General features: G+C 54.7%; 11 protein-coding genes across 11 annotated transcripts; 5 read left to right on the top strand and 6 right to left on the bottom strand.

Annotated features, from left to right (window-relative positions):
* Positions 1-21: 21 nt before the first annotated feature.
* ACRALDRAFT_211672 (uncharacterized protein) lies at positions 22-3,358 on the bottom strand (the record flags this gene model as incomplete). The annotated part of the gene is made up of 23 exons (XM_071023753.1): positions 22-91; positions 140-176; positions 245-257; positions 290-439; positions 528-607; positions 697-803; positions 829-867; positions 897-966; positions 990-1,264; positions 1,300-1,326; positions 1,383-1,454; positions 1,526-1,584; positions 1,615-1,634; positions 1,737-1,806; positions 1,902-2,050; positions 2,086-2,151; positions 2,190-2,351; positions 2,415-2,446; positions 2,494-2,581; positions 2,621-2,688; positions 2,766-3,027; positions 3,107-3,161; positions 3,215-3,358. 23 exons carry the CDS (start codon positions 3,356-3,358, stop codon positions 22-24), a joined length of 2,115 nt encoding a protein of 704 aa, XP_070874029.1.
* Positions 3,359-3,393: 35 nt separating this feature from the next.
* ACRALDRAFT_1071597 (uncharacterized protein) lies at positions 3,394-4,126 on the top strand (the record flags this gene model as incomplete). Its single annotated transcript, XM_071017879.1, has 2 exons — positions 3,394-3,637; positions 3,750-4,126. 2 exons carry the CDS (start codon positions 3,394-3,396, stop codon positions 4,124-4,126), a joined length of 621 nt encoding a protein of 206 aa, XP_070874028.1.
* A 1,409-nt stretch (positions 4,127-5,535) lies between these two features.
* On the bottom strand, positions 5,536-8,825 carry ACRALDRAFT_2028222 (uncharacterized protein; the record flags this gene model as incomplete). The annotated part of the gene is made up of 5 exons (XM_071020520.1): positions 5,536-6,098; positions 6,196-6,283; positions 6,378-8,521; positions 8,604-8,740; positions 8,806-8,825. The coding sequence occupies 5 exons, from the start codon at positions 8,823-8,825 to the stop codon at positions 5,536-5,538; spliced, it is 2,952 nt and encodes a 983-aa protein (XP_070874027.1).
* Positions 8,826-9,360: 535 nt separating this feature from the next.
* ACRALDRAFT_1071595 (uncharacterized protein) lies at positions 9,361-10,908 on the top strand (the record flags this gene model as incomplete). The annotated part of the gene is made up of 4 exons (XM_071017878.1): positions 9,361-9,425; positions 9,612-9,661; positions 9,746-9,821; positions 9,897-10,908. 4 exons carry the CDS (start codon positions 9,361-9,363, stop codon positions 10,906-10,908), a joined length of 1,203 nt encoding a protein of 400 aa, XP_070874026.1.
* Positions 10,909-10,960: 52 nt separating this feature from the next.
* Positions 10,961-11,640, top strand: ACRALDRAFT_2020351 (uncharacterized protein; the record flags this gene model as incomplete). The annotated part of the gene is made up of 7 exons (XM_071020009.1): positions 10,961-10,989; positions 11,031-11,117; positions 11,161-11,242; positions 11,311-11,349; positions 11,380-11,432; positions 11,475-11,597; positions 11,622-11,640. 7 exons carry the CDS (start codon positions 10,961-10,963, stop codon positions 11,638-11,640), a joined length of 432 nt encoding a protein of 143 aa, XP_070874025.1.
* A 209-nt stretch (positions 11,641-11,849) lies between these two features.
* Positions 11,850-16,790, bottom strand: ACRALDRAFT_2042819 (uncharacterized protein; the record flags this gene model as incomplete). The annotated part of the gene is made up of 7 exons (XM_071021288.1): positions 11,850-12,392; positions 12,461-13,714; positions 13,771-14,214; positions 14,271-15,122; positions 15,268-15,850; positions 15,904-16,004; positions 16,140-16,790. 7 exons carry the CDS (start codon positions 16,788-16,790, stop codon positions 11,850-11,852), a joined length of 4,428 nt encoding a protein of 1,475 aa, XP_070874024.1.
* A 687-nt stretch (positions 16,791-17,477) lies between these two features.
* ACRALDRAFT_1064737 (uncharacterized protein) lies at positions 17,478-19,480 on the bottom strand. Its single transcript, XM_071017033.1, has 3 exons — positions 18,355-19,480; positions 18,225-18,284; positions 17,478-18,159 (listed from the first exon to the last, which is right to left on the bottom strand). The coding sequence occupies exons 1-3, from the start codon at positions 18,913-18,915 to the stop codon at positions 18,118-18,120; spliced, it is 663 nt and encodes a 220-aa protein (XP_070874023.1). The 5' UTR covers positions 18,916-19,480; the 3' UTR covers positions 17,478-18,117.
* Positions 18,953-19,998, bottom strand: ACRALDRAFT_211667 (uncharacterized protein; the record flags this gene model as incomplete). Its single annotated transcript, XM_071023752.1, has 12 exons — positions 18,953-19,032; positions 19,060-19,090; positions 19,159-19,165; positions 19,199-19,246; positions 19,288-19,316; positions 19,380-19,442; positions 19,495-19,532; positions 19,628-19,654; positions 19,713-19,799; positions 19,833-19,864; positions 19,897-19,936; positions 19,968-19,998. The coding sequence occupies 12 exons, from the start codon at positions 19,996-19,998 to the stop codon at positions 18,953-18,955; spliced, it is 513 nt and encodes a 170-aa protein (XP_070874022.1).
* Positions 19,999-20,508: 510 nt separating this feature from the next.
* ACRALDRAFT_1064736 (uncharacterized protein) lies at positions 20,509-23,210 on the top strand. The gene is made up of 4 exons (XM_071017032.1): positions 20,509-20,754; positions 20,861-20,929; positions 21,028-21,265; positions 21,326-23,210. Exons 1-4 carry the CDS (start codon positions 20,721-20,723, stop codon positions 22,848-22,850), a joined length of 1,866 nt encoding a protein of 621 aa, XP_070874021.1. The 5' UTR covers positions 20,509-20,720; the 3' UTR covers positions 22,851-23,210.
* On the top strand, positions 22,873-23,405 carry ACRALDRAFT_211665 (uncharacterized protein; the record flags this gene model as incomplete). Its single annotated transcript, XM_071023751.1, has 6 exons — positions 22,873-22,897; positions 22,932-22,945; positions 23,014-23,110; positions 23,145-23,219; positions 23,254-23,322; positions 23,389-23,405. 6 exons carry the CDS (start codon positions 22,873-22,875, stop codon positions 23,403-23,405), a joined length of 297 nt encoding a protein of 98 aa, XP_070874020.1.
* A 434-nt stretch (positions 23,406-23,839) lies between these two features.
* Positions 23,840-24,577, bottom strand: ACRALDRAFT_1064735 (uncharacterized protein). The gene has a single exon (XM_071017031.1). It carries the CDS (start codon positions 24,495-24,497, stop codon positions 24,312-24,314), a length of 186 nt encoding a protein of 61 aa, XP_070874019.1. The 5' UTR covers positions 24,498-24,577; the 3' UTR covers positions 23,840-24,311.
* Positions 24,578-25,165: the final 588 nt, after the last annotated feature.

Below are 25,165 nucleotides of genomic sequence, written 5' to 3'. Positions count from 1 at the left end.
GCTAGTAGCGTGGCTACTGCCCTAAGACCAGGGGTCGCATGGTCGCATGGGGTTCATATGAGATGTGTTGATGCCGTTGATGCCACAGAGCCTAGAGTTACATGTGTGGACTGTATTCTGTACTTTGGTTTCGTACAACGTGAGTACAGTCGTGTGCATGTCTCGCATCATTTCCCCTTCCGTCGATGACAAGTCCCAGGGCATAAGCAATAATTAGTAGCAGATTAGAGCATTGCTACTTTACAGGAACCCAATCTCTTGTCCATCTGTGACATGATAATCATTTCACAAGATGCCTGCCGGCCCGACCAAAAGGCTTGGGCTGGGAATACCATCCAGCCATTCCAAGTAATCTTAGCATGACAATCTTGGCCGTCTTGTCATGTGCGGAAAGTACCGTAGGCGCGCATGTCAGGTTGGGCTGGCGCCTATGATGGCCCTATGGCAGCCCGTGTGCCCTAATTAATCCTTTCTTGCTATCAGGGTTACAACGGGCCAAAAGAAATCAGAGGACAGCAGAAGAACACTGTCGTGCATCGATCGGCGACGCAGCTATGTACAGAGCGGGCCTCTGCATCGCCGAACGAGAAAATGCGTTTCTGCGACCCTGTTAGTCAACCAGACAGTCGCCGACTCGACTCCACTCCTTCGATTGTTCTCTTCCCGAGACTCCTTTATTAATCCGATAATGTCGACAAGATTGAGAGATTATATGAATCGCCAAGTTTGCTCTCCTTTGAGTTGAGGTGATTGAAGGGGATTCTTCCGCCACCTCTAGAGGCTGGGATTCCGGCAAGTACCACCTACAGAGATCTCCGTCACCAGCACCTTATTCCTAGCCCTTCCTCCAGACGCAGCAGACTAGACCTGCAGGTCCCAAGCACCCCAAACTCGACAAAAACGAATTGCCGTCGAAAGCCGTGCGAGAAGAAGATGCATCGTACCTAGGCGGCGGAGATGACGGTGCTCCATTTGTCAAGCATATCGACGAGGTCGAAAGCTTTGCCCCAGGATGGCAGCCAGGGGCCCCACAGAACGCGTGGATGCGACTCTAGGTACGACCATACGTGGCGGTCCAGTGGAAATCAAAGCCGATAAACTGCAAATGCTGGTGCTGGGAGCTGCTGGGTCCACTTGGATCGCCTGATATGCAGCCAGGCCCATCTTGCCGAAATGGGGCCGGGCGGGTTGAGGTTGAAGAGTTGAAGAGGGGGAAGAACCCGGAGACAGGGGGTTTCTTTTTTGCGACAGCTGTGGTTCTTGTCTCGTCGCCCAGTGCACATCACATGTCAGATTCACCCCTGGTCCGATATACAGTAAATTATTCTTCGATACATGTGAAAAGAAATGCGTCGTGGGAATCCTGACCAAGACCAGGTTACATATAATATCCAAATTCAATATCTCCAAGCCAGCCATCTTTCATCGAGTCGTCGAGGAGATGGTACCAACCGCTGCACCTTACCGAGTGCCTCTAACCGAGGGGCTTTTTTTTTCTTTCTTTTCTCGAGTCCAAGAAGAGGACTTCGTGGGGACCTGCCCATGGGGACCCCTCCATCCTGCCGCGCATCTCTGGTGGAGCTGCTACACTGGTCGTTTCAGACGAAGAAGCACTTCTCCCGCCTGTCCTAGTACTAGGTCCTGCAGCAAGTGGCGTCTTTTTTGATGCTCTATCAGATCCAATGGCCTAGCCTCGAAGCCTGTCTAATATATTTTCTTCGGTCTCGCGTTCTGACATCCCGTCAACCCGTACCCGGACCATGTGGCCGTTCCTGTCACGCGCGGCTGGTTCCATAGACCCTTGCACTACAGGAAGCCCATGAGAGCCAACAAGCCACTGAATTACGGATATACGAGTACAACGTACGTTTTTCTGTACAACGTATATAATTACGAAGTACAACGTATGTACTCGGCGTGTGTGTGTGGCGTGTGTCATTCTCGTTGGCAGGGAGTTCAGGGTCCGAGCCCAGGTAGGTAAGGTCAATGTACAACGTACATACATAGGTACGTTGTACAATATCTACCGGCAAACTGGTCTCCGCTCGGACTAATTGGACTCCATCGCGCTAATGGCTTTTGTACCGAGTGCGTTGTACCGAGCACGAGTCTCAAACCCGTCCTTCCCGTCGCGTATTGCTTTTCTTCCTGCTGGTGAATGATATCATCTAGCTAATTGTCCAGTACACTATTGCGGGAGCCGCGGCTGCGCCGCCTGGGCTTCGGATCTCCAACCCGCTCCCGCCGTTCATCCGGATTTTGAGTCTCGCAAGTGCGTTGTAGGTAGGACATGGCTCGGTTGTATACGAAGTAGGTAGGTTGTAAACGAGGTTCTTTTAAGGTTACCCAAGCTCAATCGTGGGTTACATGCATCGAACCGTCTTCGGTTCGTTTTCCAGAACCGTACTTTGTACATATTTGCGGCGTCCCAAGCCCTATATGCTGCCTATCCCTTGTTGTTATTATTATTCTCTTTATCTCTCTTTGTCTCACCCGGGCGATCGGGCAGATCTGCTTTCCCGCTGGTAGGTTTTTCCCTTTCCAGAAGTCACGCCGACAACGACGTGGCGCGCCCGGTGACCTATTCTTGTCCGCATCATCGCCTAAACCGGTTGCAGACAGACGGCCGTCCATGGTTCTGGGGCTATATTCATGCGAGGAAGCTTGATTCTAGAAAGCCCAGGGATGCTTCCATGCATCCAGATCTATATGTACTTGGCCTCCTCAACCGCAACGTGTTTTACCGCCGCAGTTATTACTCTGACTGCCGGCAGACACTACGCTTGGCGGACTGGGGATGGCTCGTATTTACGATTGCACGGCTGCCGGGACCCAGCGCATGAAACATGGAAATGAAGATATTGAATGAACATATTGCGTATCGCACTATCGAAACCGAGGTCCATTGAGAGCAAGGGGCCAATTTGCCGTCGCAATGCGGATAATTATGCCACCCTACTGGCATCGTCAACCACATGTAAATCCGCATGATGGGGCTGTCCATGTAAAATGAATTATTGATCTGGGCTTGCCTTCTAATCTAATGGAAGGTAGTCCTTATACTGTCCATGGGTAAAGTAAAGTCTTTGTAATTTTCTGCCGTGACCGCCGTCATGAATAGGTATTTCCGTGAAGACGTACAGAGGCTCCTTGCCTCTTATCTAGTGATTAGTCATTCACGCAGACTCTATCGCCTCGCTGACTAATATTCCACCTGCGGGGGAGGGGTTATTAGATCCAACGGCATCCAGAAATCTCCCAACGCCACACGAGTCCAATCCAGTTTACATACGAACGCACCGAGTTGCACATCAAATCCGGACCTCCAAAGCGATCGACAAGAGTTGAAAAACACCATCTTACTTATTGTCCAGCTAGCATACAGCGGCAGCCATGGACGGAACAGTCGAAAACGCGAACCCAACCGTCCTCAGCCTTGCCGACCTTCCGACAAGGCAAAATAAGAAGAAGAGCACGGGAAGAAAAGGCGTAGAACATCAATACGATCACATCATACTGGCCAGGCCCGATTATATCTCTCCGCTTTACGGCACTGACGACGTGGCCTGGTTCGACGATCCCTTGGATGGCGCAGGCGATCTGACGCGAGAACCCATCGATGAGCAAGAAATCTATGGTAAGCCGCAGTCCATCAGTTGGTTCCTTATCAGATGTGCAATTGCAGCGGCACAAAGAATGGGCTGGCTGGAAACCCCTCCCCGACGGACAGTTGACTCACATTTCGGCAGATTTGATATCGACCATCTCGGATCCAGAACACCCGCTCTCCTTGGGCCAACTAGCAGTCGTCAACCTGCCGCACATCTACATCAACCCCCCGCCATCCACGCCGCTGGAGCCGGATACGCTGGTGACAGTCCGGGTTGAGGTGACACCAACCATCACCCACTGCTCTCTTGCCACCGTCATCGGCCTGGGCATCCGGGTCCGCCTAGAGCAAGCCTTGCCGCCCAACTACCGCGTCGACGTGCGGATGAAGGAGAATGCCCACGCCCAAGACGACCAGGTCAATAAGCAGCTCGCGGACAAAGAACGCGTCGCCGCGGCCATGGAGAATGAGACCCTGAGGGGCGTCTTGGACAAGATGCTCGAAACTTGCGTCTGATTGTCTTTTGACTGGATTCTTGCGCCGCGTTCTAGTCGCTTTCCGAAGTCTCTTCGTGCGCTGTCACGACGCCGATTTTTCAGGTGGCAGATTGAACAACACGATCCAGTCCGTGATGGGATGGGTGACCCAGATGCCTCCTGTCCTAGCTAAACGACAAGCCCTCGATCATAACAACCAAGCTTGGTGGCGGCGATTTGTTCTTGCAGCATACAACGGAACTGGGAAGATTGCAGTACCCGTCATTTGTTCTGCACATCGGCTATCCGCGATCGATGCAGACCTTGGCTAGCCAGAGGCCATGGTTTGCCAACTGCCTAATTTGGTCGTTCGGGAGAACTCCAGCTGTGGACATGACGCTGTCTACTTGAGGTAGTATCTCGCTCGGTGTCAACTCATGCCCAGCCATCCTTATCCTTCTTGCTCTATGTAACGATGGACCTCTGGCGATATCGACAGTAAAGCCGTATTCGACACAAGTTACCCCTGCACCTGGAGGCGAATTCGATACAGTGGAACATGGACGACAAAGATGAAGGCAGCCGTCTAAAGCCACTGCTATTTTTACACCGGTTTGTTTCACAACATCCATGTCAGACGTCGCATTTGCCGTCGCAAGCCCCGCCGTTCTGCGCCACCGAACTACGACCGACGCTTACCATTTTCTCCGCTATCGCCGAAGGATTCCTGGGGCGTGCGCCATCCGGGGATAATGGAACATGACAGGTTCACAACTCGGGTAGTTATACTCTGAGGATACTCCCAAGGTATGACAGCGCAGGGAATACTGGGGACGGATCTATGGCCGTTGCAGAGGAGGAAGACGCCGTACTCCATACCTATACCGTACGTCGAACTACGTAGTCTGCTTGATAGGAACAAACCAGCTTGGGTTCACTCTTAGCTACCACAAGGAAATAAAGATTCGTGTGGTATGGACCGTATCCTCGAGGACACTCATCTCACGACACACGATACGACGGATGACGAACCAGCCTGCTCCATGATCTCTTGACACCCATCATTTCCCGCAAATTTCACGCCGGACTTCTTTGGCGGCCTTGAAATTATCTAGATATACATTCCGCTCGTCTTACTTGCCAGGTGCTCCTAAAAACCCCGTACCTACGCCCCAAAGGATGTCTTCCGGCTGTCCACTTCCCCGGTGCTTTTCTAGTGGTTCAATACTAAAATCAAGAACAGACGTTCTGTCCCCCAAACGACTTGATAACCCGCCCTGGCACACAATGTGCGGAAATCAAGACTTCTTCCAGTACCATCATCCGTACATGACGATTGCCGATCAAGTGATCAGGCGTTCACACCGAGTAGGAGTACATGTCACGATTTCTTCCTCTTCCGCTCGTCGAAACCAACACATTGCCAACCCCTTTTATTTCTGCCCGAAACTAGTCGCCAAGGGTCCCATTCTCCTTGAGAGTCTGGTAGAACTCCGGCTCCAAAAAGGTGGCGATGCTGACGTCCTCGCTGAGCCCCTTCCTCCTCCGCGTCTTGAGGACAAAGTCGCGCGCCGTGGCCTGGGCGTTGGCGGGCTGGAGCGGGCGGAGCACGACGTTCTTGTCGAGCGGGTCGCCGGGCACGATGCTCCAGCTGTCGAACACGAGACTCACCATGGCGGACCCTTGCGTCTGGATCCGGAGGGCCGTCTCGAACCCGAACGAGTCGATGACGGGGAGGAGCCCGTTCACCCTGTACAGCGGCGTGCCGGGGATGGGCCCGTCGGACAACACGTGCCCGCGGCGGCGGGCCAGCGCTGTGTATACCTCGGTAGCCGAGTCCTCGGGACCGGTCACTGAGATGGAATACTGCGGTTCCATTAGGCGCGGGGACGCCATCAGGAACGAGGAGTAACACGCGCGTCGCGAGGTGGGGATGATCTGGCCACCGCCGCGGAAGATGGCCTCGGATGCTAGTGTCACGTCTGTGACTCTGAACTTTGTATTTCGGATGGCTAGGCAGAACAAGTTAGCCCTGATCGTGACACACGATGGGGGTCGAGTCTGCTGACTTGGACGAACTGGGTCATCTCGTGGACTGGGGGTACTTACGTTCTTCACAGAGAGGGCCTTCCCTGGTGGCCCAGCTGAACCCTTGGCGGATTGTCTCCTTGACGCTTGCCAAGAGTTTCTTGTCGACCTGCTGCGTTGTGAGCGAGCTGCGCATAGTATGAGGGAGCCAGGAGAAGAGGGAAACAAGAAAAGAAAAAGAGAAAAAAGAAAGGGGAGCGAACCTCGGACGGTAGAGTGTCGTCCTGCAAAATGTTGGGACCCGTCTCATCAGGACCAAATGCCCATATGCTCCTGGCGGCCAGCTTGTCCCACCCATAGTTCTCTTCGAAATAATTGGCCGTCTTACGGATGGGATCACGAATCCGGACCTTCCCCGACTCAATGTCCTCCGAGATGCCCTTGTCGAGCTGCTCGGCAATCATTGTGATGCGGTTCTTCTTGTTGGGCGTGATGGCGTAGCACTTGGTCGCCGACTGCTCCACCACCGTCTCACAGAACCTGGTGACCGGGTCGGAGACCCTGATCTCCATGTCGGCGTAGAGCCGCCTCAGGTCGTGCAGCACGCAGTCCATGTACAGCTCGCCCGTGCCCAGGATGACGTGCTCGCCCGACTCTTCCACCTTGGTGACGATGAGCGGGTAGCTCTTCTGGATCTTGCGCAGGCCGTCGAGCATCTTGGGCAGCTCGGACGGGTTGACGGGCTCGACGGCCACCTTGAGGACGGGCTCGGTGAAGTGCGCGATGGGCTTGAAGATGTAGGCGTCCTCGTCGTCGTCCAGCTTGGGCGCCACAATCGTCGCCGTCTTGACTATGGAGTTATCCACTCCGCCGAGGAGGACCCAATTGCCGGCCGGCACGCCGTCGGTCGGGATGTTGTACCTCGTTTCGGCAATGTAGACGTCTTGGATGGTTGCCGTGACCATGTCTTCCTCGTCGTCCAGCGAATAGCCCTCGCCGAGCACGCGGACCTGCATGCCCGGGCGTGCGGTGCCGCTGAGAACGCGACCGAACGAGTTGAAGCTCTTGGCGTCGGTCGTGTTGAAGAGTTTCGTAATGTGGACCACCAGGGGCCCGTCTTGGTCGCAGGACTTCATGCTCTCGGCCACCTTGGTGTCGAGCGGCCCTGTGTAGTACTTCTGAATCCATTTCTCTGCTCCTTCGTTCGGCGAGGGGATGTGTTGTATGACCATGTCGACGAAACCTGTGGACGGACCAAAGAACTGCTCACAAACGAGCTTCAGTAGGACGTGGGCGTCCGACTTGTACTGCGACGGTTTGAGTGAAATGCCGAGCGTGGCCAAAACCTTTTTCAGATCCTCGGGGCTGTCGCTGATGGCATGCGTAAAGATCTTGTAAATGGGCTCCAGAACGAAGTGAACAAAGGATCGATTGGCGCCTTCGTCCACCGGCTTCCTGCTGAAGGTTCGCTTCCTGGGGTTGAAATAGACATCCCCCCATAGCCTCCTCGCAAAGTCTTCGGCATTGATGTTCCCATAGGTGTTGGCGTACATGCCGGCGAAGGACTGCAGAGTGAAGCACCACCCCTTGCTGGTGCAGGCGAAGAGGACGTTGCCCTTTTCGGGACTCAGACGTCTGGACTCCCCCTTGCCAGGGATGGTGTTCTCGATGACCGTGTTGACTTCCTCAATCACATGCTTGAGCTTGAAATACGCATCCTTGGGCGGCAGTTTCAGTTCGAGAATCAACCGGTCCATCTTGTTGACGATCAGGGTCATGGGAATGTCTTCGAGCACGGCGTGCCGGATGATTTGCTCCGTGTTGACCTGAACGCCCTCCACAACGTCGACGACCAGGCAGATGCCGTCGACTAGCCTGAGACTGGCCGCCACTTCATCCACGAAATTGACGTGGCCGGGCGTGTCGATGATGTTGAGGAGATGCGACTTGCCCTTGGTGCTCTGCAGGACCAGACTCATGGGCGCCGCCTTGGTGGACAGGCCCCGGTCGCGCTCGGTGATTTGGATATCTGTGTACCGCAGTTGCTCCTCTTTCTTCTTCCCTGTCCTCCGCTCTAACCTTTCCGAGAAGTCGTGTGTTTCGAAGACGAGCATATCCATGAAGGCTGTTTTGCCATGGTGCAGGTGGCCAGCCAGGGCGATGTTGCGGGTTTGTTCGGGGAAATTCATCAAATCTGTCAAAAAGCTGCGCTCGAAGAAGACAGGAGGTAGATCGGCTTCTTCGATATTGAACTTCTTCTGTTCGATCGGGGCGATAATGGGCTCGGTGAGCAGCTGCTCGTCCTCCTCTTGAACCAACACTTCCACCTCTTCTCCGTATACTTGCTGCGCCGTGGGATAGTATTGCTTGTCCTCGTGGAGGATGATCGCATTTGAAGGGGCTTCATCTGGAAGGAAGATTAAATGTCAGACCAAAGCTTCAAAAGCTTGGAGTTCTTCTCGAGTTGGGCCGTCTCTGGCGACACATACCGTCTACCTCCATGAGTTCCTGGCCAGTGACGCCGGGCGCTTCGCTCGCCTCATCCCCGTATACATAGTCTGCCGCATCGATTCCCCTCTCGGAGGCTTCCTCGGAGCCGGCCTCCTCGCCGATGAAATTACCGAACCTGGAGAGCACATGTTAGAGGGCGGACAGGCTACCATGACCAGAGACTGGAACCCATTCGCATACTCATCGTATAGGTCATCCATATTGACTTGGGAGAGCTGCGACTGGTAATTCTCGACTAGACCACGTTATGCGTGGATGACCTTCTAAGCTTGTCGTCGCGAAACGGCCTGGTGAACCTATGATGTCGACGCAGATTCGCAACAAAGTTCTTCTGCATGGGACGCGAGGCTGTCGCAGCTCAAGGCCTTGGATTGCTGTGTGGGTCCAAGGCTGAAAAGTACATTCGGTACTGATTGGTGAGATGTTCCGGTTGCAACGCTTGGACCACCTTGGAGTGGCTTTCATCTTTTTGACCGGAGAAGATGGATCGCCACACTAACGCCACGCCGGTGGCTCGCCCGCGGGAACGGGTTCAGGGGGAGTACCGGTAGGTACATGTACTCGACCCCACGTCCCTTTTCCCCTCCGAAAGGCGGAATGCTCACAACAAAAGAACTTGCACAAGAGCTCAACAACAAAAACTGGCGGTGTCGGTGATTCAGGCGACATTTTACTCGAGACATACCCTTTTCCGATCCTTTGTTAGCTCTTAATTCCCCCACATATTCCTTCAAGATGGCCAACCTTCCCTCTGTTTATATCGTCTCGGCTGCGAGAACCCCGGTGGGCTCGTTTCTAGGGTGTGTATCCTCTCTTCGTCTTCTTTCTTCTTCTCCTCCCTCTGCTTCTCCCTCTGCTTCTCCCTCTGCTTCTCCCTCTGCTTCTCCCTCTGCTTCTCCCTCTGCTTCTCCCTCTGCTTCTCCCTCTGCTTCTCCCTCGCATCGTTATTGCCTTGGACGACTCTGCTAACAGGTCCTCGTCAATAGCTCTCTTTCCAGCCAGACTGCCACCCAGCTCGGTGCCCATGCCATCAAAGGTACACAACAGTGATGCCCTTCCCTAATCTCACTCTCGGCTTCTCTCCAGCCCAAACGAAACCAGAGCTCACCACCATCTGCAGCTGCCGTTCAACGTGTCCCCCAGATCAAGGCCGAAAACGTCGAGGAGGTTTTCTTCGGAAATGTTCTCTCTGCCAAGTACGCTGCCCATCCCCCCCCCGAATTCAAGAACCCCGTCCTCAGCCAGTGACGCCCAAAGCTGACCCCTACAAGTCTTGGACAGGCTCCCGCTCGCCAGTGTGCCCTAGGCGCTGGTCTCTCCGAGGGCGTCGTCGCCACCACCGTCAACAAGGTCTGTGCCTCGGGCCTCAAGGCCATCATCCTCGGCGCCCAGACCATCATGACCGGCAACGCCTCCATCGTCGTCGCCGGCGGTACCGAGTCCATGTCCAACACCCCGCACTACCTCCCCGTCCTCCGCAACGGTGCCAAGTACGGCGACCAGACCCTCGTCGACGGCGTCCTCAAGGACGGCCTCACCGACGCCTACGGCAAGAAGGAGCACATGGGCCTGCAGGGCGAGCTCTGCGCCCAGGAACACGGCATCACCCGCGAGCAGCAGGACGACTACGCCATCAGCACCTACCAGCGCGCCCAGGCCGCCACCGAGGCCGGCGTCTTCGCCGCCGAGATTGCCCCCATCGAGGTCCCCGGCGGCCGCGGCAAGCCCGCCGTCACCGTCGACCGCGACGACGAGGTGAAGAACCTCAACGCCGACAAGCTCCGCGCCATGCGCCCCGCCTTCGTCCCCAACGGCGGCACCATCACCGCCCCCAACGCCGCCCCGATCAACGACGGCGCCGCCGCCCTCGTCCTCATGTCCGAGGCCAAGGTCAAGGAACTCGGCGTCACCCCTCTGGCCAAGATCCGCGGCTGGGCCGACGCCGCCCGCGAGCCCCAGCGCTTCACCATCGCCCCGGCCCTCGCCATCCCCAAGGCCATCGCCCACGCCGGCCTGTCCGCCGACGACGTCGACTACTACGAGATCAACGAGGCCTTCTCCGTCGTCGCCCTCGCCAACATCAAGATCCTCGGCCTCGACCCGGCCAAGGTCAACGTCTTTGGTGGCTCCGTCGCCATTGGCCACCCTCTCGGCTGCTCCGGCGCTCGCATCGCCACCACCTTGACCACCGTCCTCCGCGAGAAGAAGGGCAAGATTGGTGTCGCCGGCATTTGCAACGGTGGCGGCGGTGCCTCGGCCCTCGTCATCGAGAACCTGCAATGATTCGAGCTCCACCAGCACCTGCTTGGTTAAAGCATGTCGAAGGAACGGTAACATGACCGACCTCGTCATGTCGTCCAGCTCGTGGTATTCCCAGTAATTTGGTCCAGTACATGGGCCCCAAGGGGGATGGATGTAAATGATGCAACGATGATATGGCGCATGAAGATGACTGCCCCGAAACGTCGTTCTAATTTAGAGATCACGCAGCAGTAGACTGCTGCGATCCCTTTTAATAGACACATGCCCTTTTAGTGTATCGAACAGAGAGAGTATGGTCAAGATGCCTACCGAACACGTACTATACACTGCATTCACTAGACACGCCATATCCACTGTTCACGCAAAGAAACAACGTAGCAAGCCCCAAGTATTATTATACACAAACGCCTCTCAACTCCTCAGAATCGTGCCATCTCAGGGTTCATGACGGCCCTGTCTTCTGTGCCATGCCGCCTAGCTCCTGAACGGTAGTCCAGACGATGGCTAGGGGAAAACGCCGTGAAGACCGGTTTACCTCCCATGAGGTAGCTTTAGAAAAAGAAAACAATGCGGAGTGAAGTAAGTAGGTACAAGAATGATTCCCGCCAGAAGGGGGAACAACACGCGAAGCTTCAACCAAAGCACATCTTCCCAATAAACCCAAAATCAAAGCTAAGCACAGCCTTATACACGCCGTTGCCCACTGCCAGGTATGCCATGACATGACCTGCAAGGCATCCCCGTATCCAGTGATGGAACGCCGAACATGGATATAGGGGCTTCGAATAAGGTCATGGCATTGAAAACCCTCGCCTTACTGCGCGTTTACCTCCATTCCCAGGCAACCCACTTCATTTCCCTTCTCTTCCCCTGTGCCCAGTCGAATAGGCTGTGATTGACAGTTATCGCTGCTGTCCCATGGGCAACCGAACGAGACTGCGTGCCTCGATCTTGGCTGCTCATTACGTGGTATCCATAGCGTCATCATCGCGAGCCGGCGGCGGAACACCATCCTCGATCCAACGAACCCATTGGTCGTTGATCTTCTCCACGTCGGCGCGGTTCATATCCTTCATCCATTTGCTGTTGAGGACGTACTTCTCCCGCATCCATTGCTTGCGCCTGTTTTGATGCGCCTTGATGACCAGAGCGCGCCGAGCCCGCGCTTCGTCGTCGTTGGGCGACTGGTCGTAGACGAAACACTCCGACGTGCCTTCCTTATATACCATCTTGAGCGAGTTTAGGCAGATCTTATGCGCCAAACCCTCCACAAACGCAAGCGGTTTTGGAATATGGCTCTCGTCCGACTTGTCTTCGCCGGCAGGGAGGTTCCGTGCCAGCACCGTCTTTTGGAGCCGCGATCGGGGAACGCCTTCGGTCGGCTCGACCGACATGTACGAGGAGATGTAATATTGCCATCGCTCCTTCTGCTTCAGCTCGTCCATGTAAAACGTCGTCTCCTCCCGCTGGAGCCAACGGACGCGCGCCTCGGACGAACCGGGGTACTGAAGGTCAAGCGCACGTCAGTTATACATGCGGGCAGAAACACATCTGGAAATCGGAATGAACTTACCCAGCTGATGACGAACATCTCACCGTCCTTTACGCACTTCTCGGCAAACTTTCTAGCCGCAAGCTCCGTGTGCCAGTTCGTCTCGTTCTCCCGATTGTTCAAGTAGTGCTGGATGAGATCCGAACTCTTCTCCTTGGAGTCAGCCGAGCTGCAAGTCAACGCCAGTCGGCACAGTATCCTAAGCAGGTCCTGAATGGTGTAGAGCTTCCAGCCGTTCCGCAAGTAGTAGTGGCGCAGGACGTCCTGATACCGAACCTCGTCGATTTCTCCAGTGATGTATTCCTCGATCAGCTCCACGGCCTTGGACCAGTACGTGGACGCATCATCCTCAGGCGTGAAGTAGTTCATCGGGTTCTCCGTCAACCCAATGTCTCGGGCGGCCCGGGGACGGCTCAGACGGGCGACCTCGGCGGCGACATCTTCGGAGCTCTCCTTGACGTCTTTGAGTCTCTTATACAGACTTTGGAAGACACTGAAGAAGACGTAGATGGTTTGGTTGCAGAAGAAGTTGTACCAAGGCCGCGCAAAAGACCCGTCGGCCCTCAGTTCGCCGTCGGCTCCGAGGACCGACTCGTCACCCGTCGTGACCACGGGTTGGGGAACCGTCGAGAGCCAGCGCTCATGGGATGCGGCGGGACCACGGTTCTCGCCCGGGGCGTCGGGCATCTCCTCTTCGTTAGCAGAGCTAACATCGGGCGTCGTCTCCTTGCTACCAGAGGCCGCACTGTCGTCTTTCTGGCTGCGAGGCTTGGCGCTGTTGCGGCCCGGGTCAAGAACGCCGCGGAGGAGATCGCCCTTCTTGCCATTGCGGCGAGTCCGACCGTTGGTAAGCTCGGCAGGCACCGCCTCCTCCGCCTCATCCTCATCCGAGTCCTGGACTTTGGGAAGCTGGCCGTCATACTCTTCTTCTGGAATGTCAAAGTACGCAGGAATGAAAGTCTCGAAGAAATCGGCGATGCGCTCTTTTTCGGGAATGCTGTGCTGGCCGCTATTGACCGTGTACAGCATCATGAAGCGCAAAAGTTCGACAAGGACCTTCTTGTCATCGAAATTCCAGACGAACTGATGACGGGGTGCCTTTCCGGTGATGCTGCGCTGCCGCCTTTGCTCCTCGTGCTTCGTCTTGATGGCGTCCACCAGATGTTTCGCCGAAAGAGTCCGCTTGTCATTCTGCTTCACCTGGATACCCATGTGATCGAGACTCTTGAGGTGCATGTGCTCGGTCTGGGTGTGCCACACTTTCTCCCATTCACGCTGTGAGACATTAGCAACATGCATGCAAAAGGAACAGTTAAGGTGTCGGAACCAACCTGAGAGAAGCGCCATTCCTCGTCCTTCTGTTTCATTCTTGCCAGAACAACCGGCACGACGTTGAGTGGAAAGGCGAACAAGTCGTTCACGACCTCCGGACCCTTCTCAACACCGTAGATCTTCTTGCAGACTCGCTTCAGAATGGGGACGGAGGAACCACGAAGGGCACTTGGCATCTCGAATGCCTCACGTTCAGCCGGAGTCATGACACTAATCTGCTGGGCAACAGGTTCAAGGAGCTGGATGCACTTGATGTTCGCCTCAATATTGTAGTCGTAGTCGTGGCGTTCCTCTTCAATCCGGTGTAGGCCTTCCTCGAAGATGTTCTTGCGGTGCGCGACGAAACCGGAGTCTTCGGACGCCCAAGTCGGATGGGACGCCCAATCGTCGTTCAGTACCGAATTGCACAGCTCGTCGCGGCCGCTGCAGGGCTTAAGACGCTCCTGAGACAAAGTCAACATGACACTCCAGGGCAGCACCAAGCTTCTGGTTTACTTACACGCTTAGGAAGGAGCCTGTAGCTAGGGCCGTAGCCGCGACAGTTACTCAGAGAGACCTTGCCACTGGGTGGTGCCGGCCGGTTGTCGACTACTTCCGTTGTGTGGTCCACGCCCAGGAACATCCGCCAGAAGTTCAGGAGCTCGGCGTTTGCCGCCAGAAAAACAGCGCCCTTCTGATACACAGTCTGGCGGTCGATGATGTTCTGGCTGAAGAGGTTGCAAATCTTGAGGAATTCGTTGAACGACGTCTTGTTGCCAAGGAACTTCTTGACACGCTCGAAAAAGGCAATCTCCTCCTGGTGAGTAGTGGTCACAGTCAGAGGCCCCATGGGCTCGGGTAGGATGGGGGTCAAGGACGGCTCTATGGTCGGCGCATCGGCGGCGAGAGGCTTGTGGGCGAGCTTGGCTCGCTTGTTGGTGGCGGCGGTTACTGGAGGCCCTGGGACGACGCGGCTATTCGCAGCAGCGGAAGATTCGGCGAGAGCGGGCACAGGAGCGGGCGTCTGCTTATCGGCCCGGCCCCTCTTCTTGCTGTTGTCCTTGCTGGCGCTCGCGGGCGGGGCGAAGCTGCCAAGAGGCGGCATCTTGTGGCCATCCCGGATAGCCGGCTGGGGAGTCAGGTTCATGGCTGCTGCAGTAGGAGGTTCGTCGTTGGGTCGAACCGGGGTGCCTTTAGCTTGACCAGCGGACTCGGGGAGAAATTGCTTGAAATCTTCCAACAGATCTGGTGCGCTATGGAAGAGGGTGGTGACTTGGGCGTAGACCTCCTGGATTGGCTTTTGCTCCCGCTGATACGTCTGCAATATCTCCAGGAATTGCTTATAGATTTCAGGTTTGTCCTGAAATCGGTTCTACGGGTGGTTAGCCCTTTAGTACGAAAGGCTCAAGGTGGTGGTTTTTGGGTGTATTTTGGAATCGTGGCATTCAGGAAGCTTGAAACCGCTGAAATGTGCAAAAGGCAAGAGTGAAAAGGTAACTGATGGAGCGACAACTGACCTTGATCTTGTTCACGTAGCTTATAGCGTGGTTAAACTCAACAGGCCCACGGCGCTCGAGGGCCCCTCCCTGCTGCGCGTTGTTGCCGTTCATCCCAGGCCCGGCACCGGGGGTTGGTGTGTGTGTGGTACGGGGAGGTTGCGCGGCCGGACCGGGGGCCCCAACGGGTGGCTGATTTACCATGCGCGGTGGATGTCCTGGGCCATGGTTGTCGAAAGGCGCACCGAGCGCCTGGGCGTGGTTGTTGAACACTCCGCTGTTCTGCACCGGTGTGCTAAAGGTGGCCTCGGGGCTTTCAACGCCGTGTTGGGGTGGTTGCTGCGGCCAGTTGCCACCGCGTTGAGCGAAAAGAGGTTGCCCAGGTCCGGGATGAGGGTGCGGCCCATCGGCAGGATTTCCCCTGCCTGCAATGGACTGGACGGTAGTTCCCATCGGCGTCGTGACCCGAATCGTATTCGGGTCACTTCCTGTACCGCACTCAATCCGATAACCCGGGGGCAGAAAAGTGTTGAAGCCCTGTATTAAGTTGGGGTGGCCGGCAAAAAGCTCCGATACTCGGTTGATCACCCCTGGAGTGTCGATGCTGCAACAAAGTCAGCTGGGACGGTTGTGACGTGACGCGATACCAGGGCTTACGCTTGGCTTTTAAAATCTTTCATAATGTCTAGAAACCTGTTGTAGACATCGGCCTGATCGTGAAACTGGACCTTAACTTGATCAAGATACGTAAGGGCATCCTGCAATTACATGGGTCAGTTACCGAATGGGCTTATCGCAAAACGGTGTCTGTATTCGTTTTTCGCCAGAATCGAGGCCGATGGATGCAGGTTGTCATGGTCGTAATCAGGAACATGGAGAAACACTGCACTCACATTCAGTATCGGCTGTTGCCCCTGGGCCAGACCTCCAGGGCCTTGGCCTTGATTATTGTGCATTTGATTGGGAGGTTGGCCGCCCTGCGGCCCTCCGCCGTTGCTGGCACCGGCGCCACCATTGCCGCCCGGCCCAGCGCCGCCAGGAAAGTGCCCCTGCTGTAGTGCCTGATGAGGTTCTCTCTGTTGAAGCAGGGCCCCAAAGCCTGGCGGGGGGCCACCTGGCTGGACCGTAGTATTGTTCGGAGGGTTCGTGGCGTGGGGGATCGGGGCGAACATCTGGTGTTGGGACGGGTTGTTCGGCTCGCCGTGTTGGGGAGGGCGGTTAGGGTTGGGCTGAAGCGGCCCCCCGAAGTTGGCCGCGGGTCCTGAAGGCGCGCCAAGAGGCATCGGAGGACCGGAGGAGCCGTGGTTCGCGAGCAAACCACCTGGACTATGGATGGTGTGGATGGCCCCGGGAAGTCTCGACGCGACAGGCTGATGGATGGGTATCGAGCCGGCGTTGCTGTGATGTGGAGGAGGACCGGACTGAAACCCTTCCCGTTGACGCCTTTCTTCTTGGTCTCGTTCTCTCCTTTCGAGTTCCTCAGCGGCTTGGACTAGGCGGCGACGATTGTCAGCCTCGCGCTCGAACACGTCTGCGTCGTCCATGTTCTCTGCGCTCATTCTCGGGTAGCTCGAACGCCTATGCCAACAAGGAGCATGTCAGAAATCTGATCCCGTCCTAGTAGCGACAGGGATTGTTTTCGCGAAAGCCAGGATGCGATCCCGGCGATCGCGCCCCCGGGGGAAGCGTTGGCTTCGTCTCGCAAAACCGAGCGCAAGGGATCCAGCGAAACCAACTTACAAACTAAAGAGTTTGTTGCTTCTGCGCCTCTACATGAGAAGACGACTTCTTTCGCTTTCGGTAAAAGAGAGTTGAAAGCGCTAGCGTTCTCGATGGATCGGATTTATCGGCGGAGAAGCTTTCAGGATTGTGGGCGAGCTCTGACGAAATTTGGGGAGGGAGGGGGAAGGAAAGTGACGAGGCCGGATTGCCTTGCCCTGCTTGTACATGCGAATATGGAAACCCCTGTGGCATCGAGTCGGCAAGACTTCGGAGATCGCATAAAAGTAAAAGCGCCTTGGTTTTCTTTATCAGTTCCTTATCGATTGGATGAGATGTGCTCATTGGTCGTCATAGTAATGTGTGGGCTTGGCACTAGCGCAAGGCTGTGTCGATGTTCCTGGCTCCTCCGCTCCCAAAAAAGCAAGGAAGCTTCAAGGGAAAATAGGAACAGACGCAGGACAAAATCATAGAGCTGGATGGCTAGAGTCTGCCGGTGCTTTGTTTACCAACTGTCTCGAAGAATTCATCGATACTGATGTTGTCCATCTTATCGGTGCTCCCATACACCAATGCCTTATGCTAATCAACACTGGAAATGGAAACGGCATCGGAAAACAAGTACCTATTCGTACTGTTATTCCGATTACGGAGTATAGTCGAAGAACCCGTTATACATTCTAGAACCTGCCTACCAGGTATAACGCGATCAATACTTGCGGATAACAACGCCTATACCGACTAAAAATGTAAGCTGTCTGAAAGAAACGCGTGTCGGTAGGTAGTTATAATCCCAGATCCACAAGTAATGGCCATCGACGGTACAATATCTCAGCAAAGAATGTGACGTATTCTGTGGTGGCTGATTGCTAAGAAGCCGTCGAGATTTCGCCAAATAAACTGTACCCTGACAACATGTATCACTTCGTTATTCTTACTGGTATCGCGATCACGCTCGTACTGTTGTCCGTGTTGCTATCGCTGTCACTCTGAAACCAACTATATAGTTCCATTGTCAGAAAAACCAAGTATTACAGTTGCAGTAACCGGCCTCGTCAAAATAAGCAATTCCGAACGCCACCGTACTAAATCAGATATAAAAGGGTATTCTTATAGAGTCAGGACGTCCTAAATCGTACCAGCCTACAATATTCATGGTCTTTGGGCGTAATTATGGACACCCTTGATGATCCACTAGTATCGTTAGTTTCTGTACAATGAAAGGCTGAGGTAAAACGATGGAAATGCCAAGTACTCACGAGCTCGCCGTTCGCGACAGTTCTGGCCACGCTGACAACCTCAATATTGTCGGGTTGGATCTGCGAGCAGTCAATAGGCCGCCCAACCAAACAACATCACCCAAGCCTCGCAGGCAGCGAAGCCACTTACATATCTGGTGCCATCTCTGGATTCCCACCACACCTCTCTGCCGCCGCCGATTGTCTTGATCTTCTCGTTCTCCCTCCACGGACTCTGCGGTACCAAGTGTGCCTCGACGAAGCGACGGAGGTTGCGCGTGGCTCGCTCACGACCATCATCGCCCTCATACGCATCAACGCCCAGGTTATTATAATCATACGGGTTTTCCCAGGGCTTCCGGGGCAATGCCTCGACGGCGGAATTGAGCGGAGCCAGTACCGTGGTATTCTTGCTGGAGTCGTCTAGTCGCAGCGTGACAGGTTCGATATCTTGCGCGAGCCCGGCGAAAATATTAATGCTCTTGTCGCGGCTCATGACGTCTGATAGGATAACGGCACCGTGACCCGGCGGGTGATCCAGGTCGGAGTTCGAATCGGAGGGAGGAGGCATGGGAGGCAGATTGAGGGGCTTCTGTTGTTCGCTGCGGCGAGCGATGGGAGACTCGCCGATGGGCTGTAAGGGCAAGTAGATAAGTTGGCTTGCAACTATGGATGAAGAAGCTAGTAGGACGAGCGTTTTGAAGCCCTTCATTCTCAAAGATTTTGATATTCGCTTCCGTCGCCGATACTTAGAGATTGATAATGTGCTCCTGTTGGTGTTTCATCCAGCATCCCACGAATGTCGTCATGAAACCCCACATCATATGACCTGTAGCACAGCCACATACAGCCACACATAACCAGCCACTGGTGGAAATGTGGTAAAACTGTCACACAACTTCAAGAGTAGGTAACTCGGTTCTCTATGGCTGCCACGAACCGATAACATACTGACCATACTGCTATCCACAGTAGCCTAGCAAAAAAAAGTACACCTGGTGTATTGAATTGTGGTAATGGAAATTATGAGGGGAGTTGGATTACTTCGTACTTTGTAAATCACGGGAATAAAGCATCCTGAGACGGTACGTCATACTCCGTGGTCCGGCTCACCTGTATCCGTCTGTACATTAGTCGACTCGTATCCGTAGACTGGTTTGCCTAGCTACTCAGTACCTTCTCGATAACCCAAGGGTCGCAGGGTTCCGCGATGTTGCCCAGAATAGCTCCTTCATTGTTCTACACGGAGACCTCTAAAATTGATGGGAGACGGTGGCTTCAACATTCAGACTTTCAGAAGAATATAACTTGGACGCGAGCGGATGACGTCTGAAACGATCACATGCAAAGGGGCAGAAGCAGGGACAAGAGGCGGTACTCTTGGAGCTAGAGCGGTTCGTAATAAGCGCGTGTTTATTACCCACAAGGCGTTTTGAGGAAATCAGCTGACTCTTGTCCGGGTGACATGACAGCCTGGTAATCACATGCTAAAAGCTAGGTACAATCAACCAGGTGGCAGGTGGTGCGGAGTTCGGCTAATGCGGGTCTGGTAATACATGATTACATAAGTACGTTGTACATCCGAGGAATGCACCTCTTTGACAATGAATTGGATTGAAACCTACCAACTGCATTGGCGTTCTGGTTCCGGGTCTGACTTGCTTGGATCAATGTCAGGGTCTTTTAGACATACGAAGTAAAGTGCCCGTAAAATGCTGCTGGGACCGTAGAAACTCGTCACCAAGTACGTTGTACCTGCTCAACTTGCGGCGAGCAAGTTGCAGTTGGCCCACATTAAGGCGTTGGGACTTTGCAATGACTAAACCGAGAGAATCATACCTAAAGACAAGTAAATAAGGAGATAATACCTATAATCCGAGCTATAGTGCAATGATCTTGAGCTTTACAAAAGATAGATCATCGCATTGTTCGAAGAATGACAACATCGTCCATCGTGTAATCCATCCGGTAACGTAATGATCTCCCCAGCTCCCTGGTGCCATGACAATTGCATCGCGGGGGATTGGCTGGATTGAGTAGCGCCCCGGCAAAGTCACATAACCGAAAACGGCATTCAGGCAGTTCCCCAGGTGGCGTCAGTTGCTCAGCAATGGTGGCAAGCCGACCCCGGACGGGGGTCCACGTTCCGCCCCACTATTGTGGGGCAAGCTCACGCCGCAGGCCCTCTTCCCGCAACGCGGAATCTGAAGAGTCGCGCAGAGGACGAAGTAGCTAGACCTCGGCTCGGTCCACAAGCACGACTCGCCATCAGTTGTTTTCTGACCCCGATACATATACGGCGAGGTATATGTTCATGTTCCTCGGCGATCAGACTTGTTGCATTCCAAGCTGGGCCGTTCCACCTCTCTTAAAGCTCTCCTCCCTACTTCCAAGCTTACTCTTTGAATCTTCCTTTCCACACACTCAACTCTCACCCCCCTCCCATTATTACTCCCTCTCTTCCTCCTTTACTCCCCTCCCCGACCATCTAATCCTCGCTTTCACATCAAAATCAATATGGCGCCCAGAGTTATTGTCGTCGGCGGTGGCTGTAAGTGTCTTCCAACAGTCCTAATGTCGATTCGGCCTTTGGCATGCTCAAGGCCGCGTGTCCTCCACTCTAAAGGCCGAACTGGCTTTGCTGACTTCTTCACCAGTGTCCGGCCTGAGCGCTGCCCACACCATCTACCTCGCTGGAGGAAACGTCGTTGTACTAGACAAGCAAGGTGAGTTTCGGAATCGCAGTTCCTGGTCGGCGTTTCCTGCGCAATCTTGGGCCCTCAGTAGTCACATGTGAAAGCATTGCTGACAGTCCCCACCCAAGGTTTCTTCGGCGGCAACTCCACAAAGGCCACCTCCGGCATCAACGGCGCCTTGACGCAAACCCAAGTCGAACAGGGCATTCCCGACAGCGTCAAGCTATTTTACGAAGATACTCTCAAGTCCGCCCGTGATAAGGCTAGACCCGACCTGATTAAGGTGCTCACATACAAGTCCGCGTCGGCTGTGGAGTGGTTGCAGGAAGTCTTTAACCTCGATCTTACCCTCGTTTCCCGGTTAGGGTATGTAGCATCTCCTATTCACATATTCGTCATCTTTTCCGTCTAACCATTCTCCGACAGTGGTCACTCCCAACCCCGAACGCACCGCGGCCATGACGCCAAATTCCCGGGCATGGCCATCACCTACGCCCTGATGCAGAGGCTTGAGGACTTGGCCGAGAACGAGCCGCACCGTGTCCAAATCATCAAGAAGGCGCGCGTCACCGGTCTCAACAAAGACGGCAATACTATCACTGGCGTCAAGTACGAGTACAATGGCGAGGAGCTGTCTCTCGACGGCCCCGTCGTCCTGGCTACCGGTGGTTACGCCGCCGATTTCAGCGACACCTCGCTGCTGAAGCAGCATAGGCCCGATACCTACGGCCTTGCTACGACAAACGGTGCCCACGCCACCGGCGATGGCCAGAAGATGGTCATGGCCATCGGCGGCAATGCGATCGACATGGACAAGGTTCAGGTCCACCCAACTGGCATCGTCGACCCCAAGGATCCGGGCTCGAAGTGGAAGTTCCTCGCTGCCGAGGCCCTGCGTGGCGAGGGCGGTATCCTTCTCAATGCCGACGGCGACCGTTTCTGCGACGAGCTGGGTCACCGCGACTACGTCTCCGGCATGATGTGGGACGAGAAGGACAAGAACAAGTTCCCTATCCGTCTCGTTCTCAACTCCAAGGCCTCCAACGTCCTCGACTTCCACACCCGCCACTACTCCGGCCGTGGCCTCATGAAGAAGATGACCGGCCACGAGCTCGCCAAGGAGATTGGCTGCACGCCCGAGCACCTCCAAAAGTCATTCCAGACCTACAATGCCATCGCCGAGGGCAAGCAGAAGGACCCGTGGGGCAAGAAGTTCTTCCACAACGTGCCGTTCGACATTAACGACGACTTCCACGTTTCCCTCATGGAGCCCGTGCTGCACTTCACCATGGGCGGTATCGAGATCAACGACAAGGCCCAGGTGCTGAACAGCGAGACGAAGCCGTTCGATGGTCTCTTCGCCTGCGGTGAGCTTGCTGGTGGCGTGCACGGCGCCAACCGGCTGGGCGGTTCGTCCCTGTTGGGCTGCGTCGTCTACGGCCGTGTGGCTGGTGACTCGGCCAGCAACTACCTGTTCCAGAAGGCCCTTAGCGGCAGCGCGGGTGCCGCAGCTCGCGTGGGCCAGATCTCCTTGCACCTGGACCCATCTCAGCCCGGCCGCGTGACCGTCGACTGGTCCGGTGCCAGCGGCTCTGGTTCCGGCGCCGTCCCTCAGCAGCAGACCTCGTCCTCCACGGGACCCGTCCCCCAGGGGGCCGACAAGCCCACTGACCCCAAGAAGTTCACGATCCCCGACAAGGAGTTCACCATGGAGGAAGTCGCCAAGCACAACACCAAGGAAGACCTCTGGGTCGTGGTGAAGGGTGTCGTGCTGGACCTTACCGACTGGCTGGACGAGCACCCCGGCGGTCCCCAGGCTATTCTGAACTTCATGGGCCGTGACGCCACCGAGGAGTTTGAGATGCTACACGACGACGAGGTGATTCCCAAGTACTCTCCGAACCAGGTCATTGGCCGCGTCAAGGGCCAAACACCAACCCTCGAGATTTAAGTCGAAATTGGGAGGCGGATGGATGATTTGGGACAGCATGAAGTTTGGTACAAAAGGGCTATAAAGATACCTGGCAATGAGTGAAACAAGAGAAAGTCAGCGCGCATAGGATGCTCTGAACGGATGTATTGGTATAGGGTTACGTGATGATAATTTTCTCAAGTTTTTGGTCAAGCATTTTGTTATTATCGAACTGTTCCTCGATTTGGTCATTATAAACTACCAGACTGCTTCGTCAATCACTATCAATATGCGGCAGCGTGTGCCAGGGTTTCCTGGCGACACTTTGAAGAGGTCATCTCATCTTCCTACCTGTTATTATCCAAGAAAGGCCTTCAAAATACCCCTCCCAGACCGACGTCGCTCACCGTGATACTTATCCATTGACAACAGTGTGTTCTAGACAAGTGTTCTAGTGACTTCTCGGAACTCAATAACGCTTTACAGCTTCTAGTCTGTTCCGATGCGGCGGGTTGCACTTTTAGGGGAGGGCTATTTCGTTGCCATACGGACACTTGTGTGCCGTAACTCGTCTTAGGTTCCCGAAGCGAGTGAGTCGGTAACTTAAGCATAGAGGGCCGGAGCGAGCGGCTAAGGAAGTGCCGAGTAGGCTAACGAAGCCAAGAGGATACACTATAACATAGACTACAGCGTGCAAGTGCAAATTCGTGTAGGTTCTGAACTTCCCTGGCATGATTACCTGTCGGTCTAAAGAGAAATCGACCCAGATCAACGGGTAAAACAATACTATTCCAAGTCATTGGTACCTGGTAACTTTGAAGGTTGCTTGTTTTGCACTTCCCTCCTTCCATTGATGTCTTTCGACTTTTTGCGGCCAACTTCAAACGGCGGCTACCAAGGGAGAGATGGTGGAGAATAGACTGCATTTCTATGGGTCCCAACAGGCAACTTGTGAAAAGCTGAAATCTGCATCATGGGCGGGAGGAATAAATTTTGGAAAAAAACTTGTCGGAATTTGATGCCGAGCCGTGGCCGAGGAACACGTTGAACCCCGAGTTGAACAGGTCCGAGCCAAGGCCCGACATGTGCTCAGGTACCTGATTAGGTATTGTGGTCGCCTGTCAAAAGTAGCTACTATCGCCAGGTTTCCCTCTTGGCTTGAGTTTCGTTCTCTCTTCTTCATGTCTGACCGGCAACTGCCATTCATGGACTTGCTTCCTTTCCGACACTGATATGGCAGATGTTCGGCATGTGTAAAATCTGAAACCACGGTCAGGCCAGTGCTGCGCAAGCACGCGGTACGTTCGAGGCACAGGCTTTTCTCAAGCCGGCGTGACGGGAGCCAAAGGGAACGGATAGCGAGCTCCATCGGACAGGTTGACGGCATTAGGGTTGGCTTCAGAGTCCGCCACCCATTTCCTCCAACGTATCGACTTGCAGATGCCACTGGGCATGGGACGGAAGCATGGCTGGCAGCGCTAGGGACATGAGCATCCCAGCTCAGGAACAGTATCCCTGACCGCCAGGCACGGCGCCGTACTTATTGTCGCGGTCTGTCTCCTGCATCGACAGACGGGTTCTACTGTAGGAAGTGAGCGTGCCGAAAAGTCGCTCGACCAGGGCAGTAGGCCCGGTATCCGTATCCGAGGCGAGTTTTGCTGAGGCGCCTGTAGTCGCGAAGCTCATCTCCAGGCCCCTGTCGGAACAGTCACATCACTAGCAGTCGGTGTGTCCCGTGGATTGCCGTCTCATCCCGCTGTTACGAATAAGACGCGGTCGCGAAAGTGATTGTCTTCTTTACGAATATTGGGGAAGTAAGTACAGAATTTAGAGGGCAAACTCGCAGCCAACCAGGCAGATAGGTACCGAATTGCCTACGAATACCTCTGGCCCTGGCCTCTTTCCCCGCAAAGAACCGACAATGGCCGTATCCACTGAATGGTACGAATATTTGCGTACCTGGTTGACCTGGAAGATTCTCTCACCACACAGTGCGATGTAAGCTCGATTCCTGCAAGGCTCAATGATACGACGTATAGCACTAGACTTGCAAACCTTTCGACCACCTAAACCACTAAAGCGTGGAGGGAGGGACGCTATTAGGTACAACGTACAGTGGTTTGTATGCCTAACGCAGATGGGACAAGAGGCGTTGGCTTCTCGTTACAGCGCACCTTTTGATTCGCAGAGGCAAGCCGTCGCATGGCCTGGCTGGCACTTGAAGGTCAAGGGGGGCCCCCTGACATTGATTTCCTTTCCCCTCTTTCCCCAGGGACGGACCTGCCGGTCAGTCACCGGTAGGCACTGCGCTGGGGCTGTCATCAAACTATTCGTGGGGAAGGCTTCGGGTGTGG

Source organism: Sodiomyces alcalophilus (genome assembly GCF_042370955.1).
Source record: "Sodiomyces alcalophilus JCM 7366 unplaced genomic scaffold ACRALscaffold_5, whole genome shotgun sequence".
Lineage (NCBI taxonomy): Eukaryota > Fungi > Ascomycota > Sordariomycetes > Glomerellales > Plectosphaerellaceae > Sodiomyces > Sodiomyces alcalophilus.
The sequence above is the reverse complement of the archived record's forward strand: the minus strand, read 5'-3'. Positions and strand labels throughout refer to the sequence as shown.